At 37.0% G+C, this 12,895-nt stretch overlaps 1 protein-coding gene across 2 annotated transcripts in view; it reads right to left on the bottom strand.

The window, feature by feature from the left end:
* LOC103529368 (BMP/retinoic acid-inducible neural-specific protein 3) overlaps positions 1-11,557 on the bottom strand; it is a 171,602-nt gene extending 160,045 nt beyond the window's left edge. Inside the window, exon 1 of one of the 2 annotated variants that reach the window (XM_008494798.2) lies at positions 11,322-11,557. In XM_008494798.2, coding sequence (XP_008493020.2) covers positions 11,322-11,557 — 236 coding nt within the window. The remainder of the gene's footprint in view (positions 1-11,321) is intronic. The other variant, XM_030455307.1, reaches the window with a different exon arrangement.
* Between the last annotated feature and the right edge of the window lie 1,338 nt (positions 11,558-12,895).

The following is a 12,895-nucleotide window of genomic DNA, read 5'->3' as shown; positions in this document are numbered from 1 at the left end:
GATGAGGATCCAGCTTTAGTGCTGTAATCACATCCAATTACGTGCCATTACTTGGGCACACAGCTTGGTCACCAACTTCTTTCAGATTCCTTGCAAGTTAGGAGTCATGCAGAACTCATCCTGACCTTTAGACAAACAGATTGACAGGGTCAGAGAGTTCACTGTCCAAGCAGGAGCTCATATTGGATCCACACGTGAAGACACGAGTGGAGAATCTATGGCATGTGGATTTCACATGCCACTATCACACAAGAAATCTGTGGGAAACTGAGAGTTAAATATAGAGCTTCTGCAACAACATACATGCATATATATTTTTTCTGTACATGTACAGAAAAACTATAGCCTGTCAAGGCTGATTTCTTTAAGTACATCCAGAATCATATGGAAATACCGAGAAAAAACCTGGAGATAGTAATTCTTGTATTAAATAGCAGGTTCATGCTAATGTCTTTCAGTTACAGCTTCTCAGATGTCTTTTATTGTAACTACATAGTCTGGAGTTGACCAAAAGCATGGGAAAATGCAGCAAGATCTGACAGAATGCTTGTGACTGAGGCATTTCAATACAGGGATCTAATGAGGACAGATTTTTGGTATTGCCAGTATTATGGAGAATTTCTGGACCTTTAATTCACGAGGAAGTATCCACGGTAAACTTCCTTAATATATTGGTCAAAGGCTTTTATTCAGACACCTGACACCTTCTACTTATGTAGAAGACATAAGGGTTTCTTTCTAATAAATATTGTTTTTCTCACTGCTAAAATGTGAAGTAATACATTTATTTCTTTTCATTCATTCATACTTATATTCATATATGTATATATGCACACATATATGTTCATATACACATGTGCACACATACATATACCCAGGTACATATGTATATATACCTAAATGTATATAAACACATGCATGCCTATTCACACCAATTTACTCTGCCAGTAATCACAAACATTTGGGTTCTATAAATTAGTAAATGACCAAGCACCACAGACATTTTCCACTTATTCTAATTTATTCTGTCCTGTGATTTGCTACCAGAAGCATTATTGTATATTTTTAAAAAAACAAAAATGGCAATGAACACTTCTTCATGATGAGACCTTGCACTATAGGTCCTTCATTTTTAATCAGTTGAAATTATAATTTTTCAATTTATTTTTCATGGTTAAATATGTGAAATGTAGATAAAAGGCTTTATTCTGTTTGGTAATGTGGGTTATCAGATTGGTTATGCTGTGCAATGTTTAGAGTTTAACTTCATTATTATAACCTATATCCACCATTTGATGTAAATGGCTGAAGATCTGGTTTTAATAAAATGCAATTAGATGTAACTGGATAAAATGTATTATCTCTGTTTACTTTCCATTAATAGACTAAATTTATCAGTAGGCAAAGGTGATACTGTATTCACCTTCTTAGTAAAACATCCAATTCTGCTCCTAGCAGCCAGGGTATAAGTTAAAAATCTCTATTTGTTAAATTTCAAGAACTGTGGGAATGTAATTGAGACCGAGTTAAAATACAAATATTTACTTGAAAATTACCCAATTATATTTTCCCAAGTCTCAGATTCTGCTGATCTTTCAGAATATTTGGTAGCACATGACTTACACTTTTCATTTTAAATTCTGTTATTCGTGGAAGTCAAAACCTGTATATGTGTTTTTCCCTTGAGAAATCAATATTCATTACTTAAAGCCAGATGCTATCTCTTCTATGCATGTGAGACCTGGATACACAACATTTAAATTGCTAGTGGGTTTTGTCTTTGCAGTTTTCAGCTCTCTATATATATCAAATTGTCTGGTCAGTAAAAATACCTTCTCTTCTAAAGCTGCATAAATAAAGTAGAAATTGAGAGTACCAAAAGATGAATTGAGATATGGAGCCACTAATGACCTTAAGAACACTGTTATCCATAACAATCATTTTGGGATTCTGGGGAGACTCAAGTAACAAGACATTGTTTTGAAATATTGCTTTTCTTTACCAGGGTGTCTGTTGGAATGAATCTGGAGCTACACAACAATAATTCATAGCCAGCATAATGACTAGGAAAACCTGGAGAATCAATCAGTCAAAGCTAGAAGACAACTAAGATTTGAGTTCTGAAGTATTGACCACAACCTTAAGTCAACGATAGCAGAAAAAATTGACAAAAGTTCTTGATTGAGCACATTTCATGTCAGGTTTCTTTTTCTGTATTAAAAAGGCACAAACACACTTCTATAAAAAGAATCCCAATCAATACTACTGTCTTACTCTACAGAAAAGGTTTCTGTGCTATACAGCTATTTTCTTACTGTAAGATACAACTTGTTATCCACATAAGGCAACACATGGACAACAACAAAAACCTGAAAGCTATTCCCTATTCTCTTTGGAGACAACTACTGACCCAGCAGCAGTGAGGGAAAATTTCCATGTTGGGGTTAAAAAGAAAGCACAGAGAAATTGATTCAAGTAATTAAAACTTTTTTTTTTTTTTTTCAGTAAGCAAAAGAAATATTGGTAATTGTTTTCCCCCTTACAAAAGTCATCAGCATTAGAAATCCTCTACATCTTCAGTACTAGGGATATTTAAACAAAAATGAAAAGGAAGGGCAAATGAAGGAATAAAGACCCAACTAACCAAAAATCTTCAAAGAATTAATGAAAATGACCTGATTTCATGCCCAAGATCCTGGCAGACTATCCTGCTGACTGAAGAATGAATCTATTATTAGTGTTAAACAGCTTTTATACTACTTCAGTGATTGCATGAAACCATTAAGTTACAGTGTCTATTATCCTAATTTTTTTAGGGCAACTTATGAACTTACTAACTGAAATGATGACACACCATATTCTCTAAATAAATGTTCTTTGTTCTAGGGAAACATATCAGTAGGAGGCTTAATCTAATAATTATCCTTAAAATATTAAATTTTGAAAGCGGGTATATTCTGGAAATGGATTATGATAAAGTTTACATAAAATAATATTCACTACCCTCTTCCCCATTTGAGTTTCCTTAGGAACTTTGATTAAATGCACCAAACAAATAAAAGAAATACAATGAGAGATTGTCAAAACATAGAGTCCTGCAGTGTATTATTAAAAAAAAGAATACAGAAGACAATCTTGGCACACACAGTGTCTTGTGCTGCCAAGCTGAAACATGCTTGGGTTCTTGTCAAGCAAACTGACTCCTGAGAACACTCCTAATCCTGCTGGCTGAGCCAGCCCTGCTCCCCAGCATCCTTCTCAGCTCAAGCACTTGCTTATCTCCCCAAGAGATGCTCTACCCTGGATTTTAAATCCAGTAGTTTAATACCAAGCCAACAAAATGCAGTGAGGGGAGAAGGGGTAGGTCTGATCCTGATCAGAGACAAAACCACTTAGAGGCTCCTGAATGGGGTGGGATTAGGCTGGCTGATAAGTTTCTTGTTCATGGATATTTCAGCAAGATTGTCAGTGAAGCCAGCACCTCCTAAAAATGCATTGTTTCATCAGGATGTGGTCCTGCTTTTTCCAAGACCTTCAAAGATGAACAGAGGGTTGAGGTGAATCAGTGTTACAAGTGCCCTGAATTTCCCCTGTGCTCTTGAGTGGTGAATGCTACTCCTTTACCCAGAGCAAACCACTTCTCTACTCTGCTTCCTCACATACTGAACAGCTGGAAAGGGAGGAGTATCTTGGGAATCAGAATTTGCTACTTTCTTTTGGTCCTTTCTGCCCTTCACGTATGTCTGCCCTTCATGGGCCATAACTCTCTACAAGAGCTCAGGTTCTTTTATCACTGCACTTGGAGATGCTCTCACCTGGGGCAGACCTCCTGCATAACTTGGGTTGTGGAAACAGACCCAAAAAGGTGTCCAGCCCTCGTTTCCCACATCCCTGGTATCTCTGGTATCCATCTGAGGGGTCCCTTAGGCTTCCAGTGCCATTGGAGGTAGCACATGTGAGGTAGCCATAGGAACAGAGTGACAGATTCCTTCCCATATGTGAACATGCATCCTATAAACTTGTCAGCCCCTGGAGATTACTGATAAGCTAAACTAGGCTCAGGTTATAATTAATTTGAAAATACTTGTTTAACCTTTCTATCTTTCTGTTATGTATACATAGCTTCTCACTTTCAATGATTTTTCCTTTTTTTTTTTTTTTTTTTTCCCACCACTTTTTCACAAGCATGTACTTTTCAGAGAATCCCCTGGCTCAATGGACCAAGAAATTAACATATTTTTTTTATAATAGGAATGGCAAATTTCAAAGCATCACTACCTGGTATGAGTTTAGGCCCTAAAGATTAAACAAATATGTTTTCCTATGAATGAAATTTGCATTTGAATCAAAGGGCTGAAAATTAGATTATTCTGGAGAACATAGTCCAGTTATTACTAGACCCCGAAATGTCATTTAAAGCTTTTGTTCTGTTCAGGTATATAATTATTCAAGCAGTTTCACCAAAGACAGTTATTTAACTTGCATCATGTCCTCGTTATGCCCAGCTACCTGGACAAATAGAGGCTGTTAATGTATAAATGTGTATCACAATCAGTAATGAAACTCACTGATATTCTTCAATCCAGACTTTTTTTTTTTTAATTTTATTAAACTATTATTCTACTGAAGGGAACCATTGCTGTTTGATTCCACAGGACTAACATCAGCATATTTTTGTTCTGTATACCTATACTGCCTGCAATAATGAGGCCAGAGTACTGGACTCCAAAAACCTAATTTTTCAGTGGAAATCTATCAACACAATCTCTCTTTAAGCTGCTCTTCTCTGTTCCCAGCCTGTGAGCCACTGGATTTAAAATTATTACTTTGTGCATTCAGTATTCTAGCCCTTGGTAAACAGTCTGAGAATGATGATCCATCCAATTACTGTACCTTTTATCCACCAAGCTGAATGGGAAATTCCCTAAAGCAACCTGACCAATTACAATACAGGCCAAAAGCAATTTACTGATACAGTGAATTTCTGGAAAAGGCAAACAGAACTGTTCTTTCTATTTATTCCCTACTGATAAGGCATTTGTGGAAGATAAAACTTGTTTGTTCTTTGGTGCACTGACACTGTGCATGCAATATGATGCCCAAGGAAGCAAAGGTTCTGAAGAGTTGAAGGCCATGGATAACCAGTTTGCTAAGCTACCTATTGAAAGCTACCTCACTGTCACCCATTAGTTACAGTTACTGACTACAGACCATTTTTCCCCTCAACTTCTACATTATGTGCATTATTTCTCTCTTTGCCATACCCTTTTCTGTTACTCTGTCACTACTTTGTGGGTTTTGTTTGTGGTATTTTGTGTTAAGGAAACCAAATTCCATGGCTGAGAAATAAACTCCTGTCTTATTTTCTGAAGAAACAGACTTATATTTAAAAAGAAAAAAAAAAAATCAGCTCTGATGCTTCCAGTTGCAAATGAGCCTTCCCAAAAATCTGTCAGTGATGGTGGCTTCTAGAGTGTAATCAAATGTACAAGAAATAGAGCACCAAAAAATGCCACAGCATCATTTCCAGAGTTTTGAAAGAGATGATGACAGAGATCTCTTTTCAGCCCTCCATTTTACTAAACATTTGTACTGAAAGAAATTGTTGACATTTTGCTATTCTGTGACTTAAAATTCCTAAACCATAACTTCAGAGCAACTTCAGGAAGAGCACAGGGAAATGTCATTCCATGCTGTACTCTAGAATGAAAATTACAAATCAAGACAAGTTGACATGCACATCCCCAACAGAAACCCTCAGGTTTTTTATTAACATTATCTGTCAGGAGTATGCATGTGTGATAAAGCCTGATGAGAGCTGGGGGCTAAAATATGTTAATAAGGAATAAAATACACAATTGACTTCAATGTTGAACTTCACACAAGAATGTTAAAACATTTTAGAGGGTGTTCTACTATGGTCTTCAGTCTTGCTCACTTTATGCCATAGATTCAGTCACCCAAGGATTACCCAAGGATTGAGAACATACACAAATAGCTCAGGAAGTCCTAAAAAAAAATAATCTTATGTAGCATGATTTTCTAATCCATTTAATTTTTCAGTTGTTCATGAACAAACACAATCCCTTTAAAAATTACTTCTAAAGGAACACTTTTAGCCACATGAACACTGTGATGCTCAGTTCCCTAGGAGGTTCCCATTTTTTCTTCTGCAGCCTAGCATTCCATACTTGTTAGGATCACTTACCTCAAAGAGACTTTAATATTTACTAAAACCTAATCCAGCACCATAAGCACCACATTTTATAACCCTTTCCCACTATTCCTGGGATTGGTAAGGTTCTGTAACTTAATATGCCCCAGAACTATTTTAGTGTAATGATTAGAAAACTTTTATAACTAGCCAGCCTGAGTTTATTCATAGCAGGTTTATAGCAACTTGGTTTTATGATAGCAATGGTTTTTGGTTTAAATAGTTCCTCTCACTTTACAATATGTGTATCTACAGGAATTGTATCCTTTTTCAGCTTCATCTTTTTCTGTTGTTGGGTTGTGGGTTTTTTTGTTTGGTTGGGTTTGTTTGGGTTTTTTTTGAGGGCAGGGAGGTTTGCTTGGTTTGGGGTTTGGTTTTGGTTTTTTTTTCCTAAATGTGCCAGACATTTCCACCTTACAAGAAAAAGCTAGACTCTTCCTTCTAATTTTTCACATCTGTTTCAGATTTTAAATCATTTTGTTTGAACAAAAACTACACAATGTCCCTGAGGAGATTTCCTCAGGACCTGATTTGATAGCATGAATACTTCCCTATCTCTGTAGAAATTACCTCTTCTGATACAATGTGGGTTCTTTGCATAATTTCACAATCACTCTTTCCATCCTGGTAACCTCTCATCTCATTCTGTTTGGATTTAAATTCCTTTGTCTGGGTATCTGATTTACATAAGAGGCACAGTACTCCCATTGTGTAACAAATAACAAACTATAAATTCTATTTTTCTTGCCAAAAATACTGATATTATCTACAGGAGCTACCTTCCATAAAAATATTGACACACCATTCCCACTAATGTAGAGCTTTTCAGCAGCCACCCAGGTGCTTTCCTGGCATTTCCTTTTGTAAACCAGTGGCAATGAATGGCACCAAAACCTGTGGCAATTATTAAAGTTCCTGCAACTGGAGATTTCCTTCCAAGAATTATAGGGAATACCATACTGCCAGGCAACCAACATAACCAGCCCACTGCTCCAAACTTATATAAAAGCCTTCATAATATCAGTTGCAGTTATTTAGCTCTGCAATACATGGTTAAAACTTGATTGTATTATTGTCTCTTTCAACTCTATCCTGTCTTGTTGAAAGGACCCTCCCCTGGGAGGTAAGCACACCACAGAATCACTGCTTTGCCCATGGTCCAAACTGACTTTTAATGGATAAATTAAAATATAGCTGAGGGAAGATTTTTCTTCTGCTGTGCTCCCACAGTTTTCCATCCATTGTTTTTATCCTGTGGTTGTTTTATGCTCTGAAGGCTGGATGGGAAGACAAGGCAAAGTGTAACTTTTATCTTTAGAAAACATCAAATGGTTAAAGGTCCCACATCTGAAGGTAGGCTCAGTTAGTAAGCATCCTCCACAGTGCCAACCTTTCACTTCCTCTTTACAATTTATAACATATTCATTGTCCAATGAGCACTTGTTTACAATGAAAAGGGAGTGTGGATGAGTGTGGATACAAGGCAGTTGCTTTCTGCCTCACTGGTACCCAAAAAGTTAGGGGGAAAATAGAAATGCTAGCACAGTCTATATAGTGATCGCTTTCTCTTAAGTGTTTTAGTCTAAAAGTTAGACTCTATCTATTGTGAAAGCAAACATGTTACATAATTAAAGAACTGGGCATTGTGGAAAGCAATTGGCATATATGTCTATGCAACACTAAACTTTAAAATCTTTTAAAGTTAAAAAAACTTTCTATCTCCTGCCATGCAGAGGACAGGAATGAAAGAAGCAGCACACTATTGGTTTACTCAGTAGCTGAGGAATAATGACAACGCTTCCATCAAGTTTCAAGTAATCTTCATTATAACATTCTTTGTTGGTCCCTTTAATACCTGCTTTTCTAGTTCTCTGTCCTATTCTATTGATTTTAATATCTCTGTATGTTTCATGGGCCTGTAGGATGTGACCTCGACCCCAGTGCAGGATAAAGGCCTCCATCCCTGGCACTTCAGTATTAACACAAATAAGCATTATCCAGTTTAACCAAAACCAGAATAACATGTATTCTCTGCTTTTTAACATGATCTTGATTATAATTAGGAATTTTATTTTGAAATTTAAAAAAAAAAAAAAAAAAAAAGGGAAGTTAATCTATTTGAGGTTGTTGGATTTTTTCCTGCATCATTGCTTTCCTGAGGGTGTCAAAAGAGAGGAAAAAATAATGGGATCAAAATACTATTGTAGTTAATGCGTAATTGTGCTGTTGTTAGGAAACAAAACAAAACAAAACAAAACAAAAAAAAAAAAAACCCTCAGCCTACTGCTGATATGTCTTCCAACACGTTTTTTTTAAATACTACATGCAATGTGTGCAAGTGACTGCTGGTTTTATGTTATTTTATGTTATTTTTATGTTATTTTTATTTTGTTTTATGTTATTTTTATTGTGACCATTTAATTCATGTTATTTATAAACACCTAGTCCTGATGTTAGGTTGGTCACCTTGAGCTAGTTCCCATGGGAAGTAGCACTCGACAGGTTTTGGTAGAGGTCCACTGGGTCATCTTCTGTGTATGGCTGAATGCCATAGGTATGGAGACATGGAAAGAAAGCAGCTACTTGTCACAGTCCCATCAGTTCTTTTGAAGCCAACTCCTCCCACAAAAAAAAGGCACCTGCTCAGGTAGTCTGCAGCTACTTTCTGTATTTGTGCTATTGAGGGGGAAAAAAAAAAGAAAGTCTCCAAGCATTTTCTGTCTGACCTCCTTGTCAAACATCCTATCAGAAAGGATTCAAACTGGGACACAAGGTGCTGGAGTGTCTCACCCTATACATTTCTCTCTTCCACAGCCCAAAGGACACTTGCCTGGAATGGATATTAAAATGAAGGGAGATAACTTTCCTTCTCCTTTTCTCTTAAAATATCAGGTGTGACCTGTTCATATTGTTCAGTTGCACCTTTCCTTCTTTTTAATATGACTGAGCTGAGTCAATACAACCCTGTGCTTTCCCCTTACCTCTCCATTTGAATCAGGACTGTGTCCCTGTGTCCCTGAAGGATCATTTCATTAGGTAAGGTAGGTGAGAGAATGAACACACCAATTATACTCCAGATGCTTTAGCCTGGGAAGGCTCATAGAAAAGCAACAGGGATTAAATTTACAATGTGTGGTTCATAACAAGGTCACCATGTTCTACACTGCTTACTAATGGGACCATATTTTACAAGGAAACTTCTCAATAAGGTTTGTGTTTCGAGGCCTAAATCAAAAAATGCTTTTGATTCAGGTAGCTTGTGGCTCTTCTGACTTCCTGGCTCATTTCTTGAAGGGAATAGGCTGGCGATAGAAATAAACACAAGAAGCACGTTCTGGGAGGGGGGGGGTGTAAATTAAAGTCAATTGAAACCTATGCACAAACCCAAATAAATATTAAGAGATATGATTACAGATCTATAAAACTTAACAATGTTTCTGTAATGATGGCAGAGAGGAGAAAAATTCTCAAAGACCTGATTGAAAGAGCTGAAATGAAATACAGTTCCATCTTTCATGTTTTTAGCAAGATAATTTTGGTTCAGTGTTGACTAATACAGAATAATAGGAATAAAATATGCTGTCTCAGTCCCTGCATTATTGGCTTTACATTATTGGTCTTGACAGCTGGCTTTTAAAATGCAGTAAATATTGGGCCATTCTGTTCTGTTAAGACAAGCCACTTCATCAAGCATATTTCCAAATCGCACTTTATTTTCAAAATGCTTTTAATTTCTCTGTATATGGCAAAGCAGCCCAGTGCAAAGTTGATCTGCAACAGAGTGCCCTCTACTGCATGTAGTTAGGAAAGGAAAATAAAAGTAAAATCTTTACAACACCAGCAGTTTTGCCACTGGACACTGAAGTGAAGTATAGTATATTCAAATCACTGTTATATGCTTCTAAAGATTTGGATAATACTGAGGAATAATAGTTTAAAATAGGTATGAAACGGACACAAACTGCTTAAGGGTGTGTGTTTCCATACCAAAGTGGCCTGTGTTTATAGGTTGGAGAGAGCGGATTAAGGGTTGGACTTGATGATCTCAGAGGTCCTTTCCAACCTGGATGATTCTGTGATTCTGTATTAGGAAAGTTAAAAATTTGTCCTGTATTGCCCTGCTGCCACCCTTTTCTCTCTGCCAGGAGGGATCTAGAACAATATGATGTGAAAAAGTCTCTGCTTTTAGATCTGTTTTCTCAGCATCTCTCATGCTCCCTCATTTCTCCCCTTCTTTCTATTGGCCATCAGGTCACTACTGTTAACCTGAACCCTCCTTTTCATTTCCATGTCCCCAATACACCTATTTAGTGTTACTGAGTTACGTGTCTTGTACATGACTAAGCAAATATTTCATCAGCGTTGCCTCAAAAGAGTGAGAACTGGCAAGCTACAAACATATCATGAAAGCAATTCTGCAGCAAGGAAGTCACACTTTTGAAGTGTCCCCCTGCTTCTTCTTTTTCCCCCGTTTATTCTGAACTGGGTCAGCCTAATGCTGAGTGTTCTGATGGACCAAACACCTGCCAACTTCATTTAGAACTCCCAGTGACTCTTACCTCTCAGTCCCTTGGGGATGAGAAAACTGCATCTCAAGACACTGGCATGAACTAACATGAAACTTTTCGAGTCACTTTTGAAATGTCCTGATATGTACAACAAAGTCTGTAATTTGGCAGTGGGATCTGCAGAGCCACAGTTTCACTCTGAAAGTCTCAACTTATGTCTTGAGCCACACTGAAAGCAATTGAACTGGATCTTGATGCATGATCAAAGACTGTTCCACGTCAACCCTCTGCAAGCAAAGTTGGTATCTGAATACTTTAGGACATTTTGAGTGTGTCACTAGGGTAAGTAGTAAAAAACCCAACGTTTTCCAAAGCAATATAATCAATTAACAAAAGTTCTTTAAACAAAACAGAAACAACACAAGCAGGCATTCCCATAGCACACAATGCATAAACGGCCTTGAATATAATTCAGCAATTCATTTAGTGTCTACGGATTTGTTCCCACATCTGAAACTTTCCCTTAAGGAACCCCCTGTTGAAAATTTACAACTTCTATGGATGATAATCTCTGAAATTGCTTTCCCTTTGCTTCATACCTGTAAATCTTGTATCTTGTGCTAAATCCCTGTCGACTTCTGTCCACAAAATCAGTGTATTCCTGTGAGCGATGGAAGGGTCCCTTATCAGACAGGAGCCAGTCGAAGGGGCTTGTGGCATGCTGATCCGAAACAGCAGCAACTGCTAAAACCCAGCAATGAAGACTCAGTGCTATCCACTCCCATAGAGCCATCAGAGAGAACAATTCAGCACCAGCACTGCATCGCCATATCATGCTTCCACTGGGGACTTAGGGCCTTCATTCTCTTAGCTTTCCCTCAACACCTAGACAAAATACACAGTCAATTAGATAAGCACACACTAGGCATCCCTTGGAAGTAGAAACAAGTTTCCTTTCTTTCAGCTTAAAGAGATAGTGGCCTCTCTTTATTACATTTTACATTAGCATAAACCCCACTAGACTAGTTAATAGTGGAATGTTTCAGGACTTCAAATGCTGTGAAACTAATGTCTTCATTAACATCATCAGTGATAATATTTATGTTGAAAGGAAACCTTCACAAATTGTCTGGGGACAAATTGTTAGGGGTTTTTTTTCAATAATGCTAGGCATTAATGAAAAAGATGCAATGCAAGAATTATTGCCTGTTAACATCAGTACAAATGCATTCAGCAATGTCTATGCATAATGTTGCAGTTCAGATAATGGACAGAAAATGCATGAGAAGACACAGCTTGCTTTCTTGTATTTTTTTTTTGTCCTGGGAAAAATAACTTAATGGCTTGTCTTCACTATAAACTTAGTTAACAGATCCATGTTATCCTGGTCAAGCTAGGACAGCTGGGCAAAGAGTGACTGCAGTGATCAATAGCACTGGAGCTTCCCATAGTGATGAGTTCCAAGCTCCAGATGTTCCAGTTTTGAGTACCCCAAAGAGCATCACTTGACTTGCAGTCCAATTCACTCCAAACCAGTGGGTCAGCCCTGGATCACTATTTAAATTAAGCCTAAACAATTGTTTGGCTGCCCAATCAAAAATCCAGTGTTAACCATAACCTCGTGTTGGAACTCAGTGAAGACAAGCCACAGTTTCTATCTGTACCTCAGTCCCACACCTGTGAAATGGAATAATAATTCTATATCCTGCTGAGATTTTGAGAAAACATCTATGCAAGAGCGTGAAGTTCTCAGAAATACTGAAATTATGAAAGTCATGTAGGCTCCTAAATATATCGAAACAGTCAGATCTAGTTTTCAGTGTAAGGTAAAACAGGACAGAAATAATTAAAATATATTAATATGACAGCTTTCATTTTCCTAGCTGAAGATATATAGACAAAAGCATTTTTTAATTCACATTCACTCAAAACAGCACTCATGACATTTTTACATTTGATATGATTTTTATGACTATGTGGGAAATTTTTCTTCACCATCAGTAATTTAATTTGTAAGTGAACCTTAAATGAAGGATATTTCCAATAACAGTTCTGTAACTTCATATTCAGTACCACCCATCCATTATAATGGAAATGGTGTGGCTGAATAAATATATTCTGTGCATATATTCTAGAAATTAATATTCTGAAGCTTTTTTGTATAGATTATAAA

This window comes from Calypte anna, chromosome 8, assembly GCF_003957555.1.
Source record: "Calypte anna isolate BGI_N300 chromosome 8, bCalAnn1_v1.p, whole genome shotgun sequence".
Lineage (NCBI taxonomy): Eukaryota > Metazoa > Chordata > Aves > Apodiformes > Trochilidae > Calypte > Calypte anna.
The sequence above is the reverse complement of the archived record's forward strand: the minus strand, read 5'-3'. Positions and strand labels throughout refer to the sequence as shown.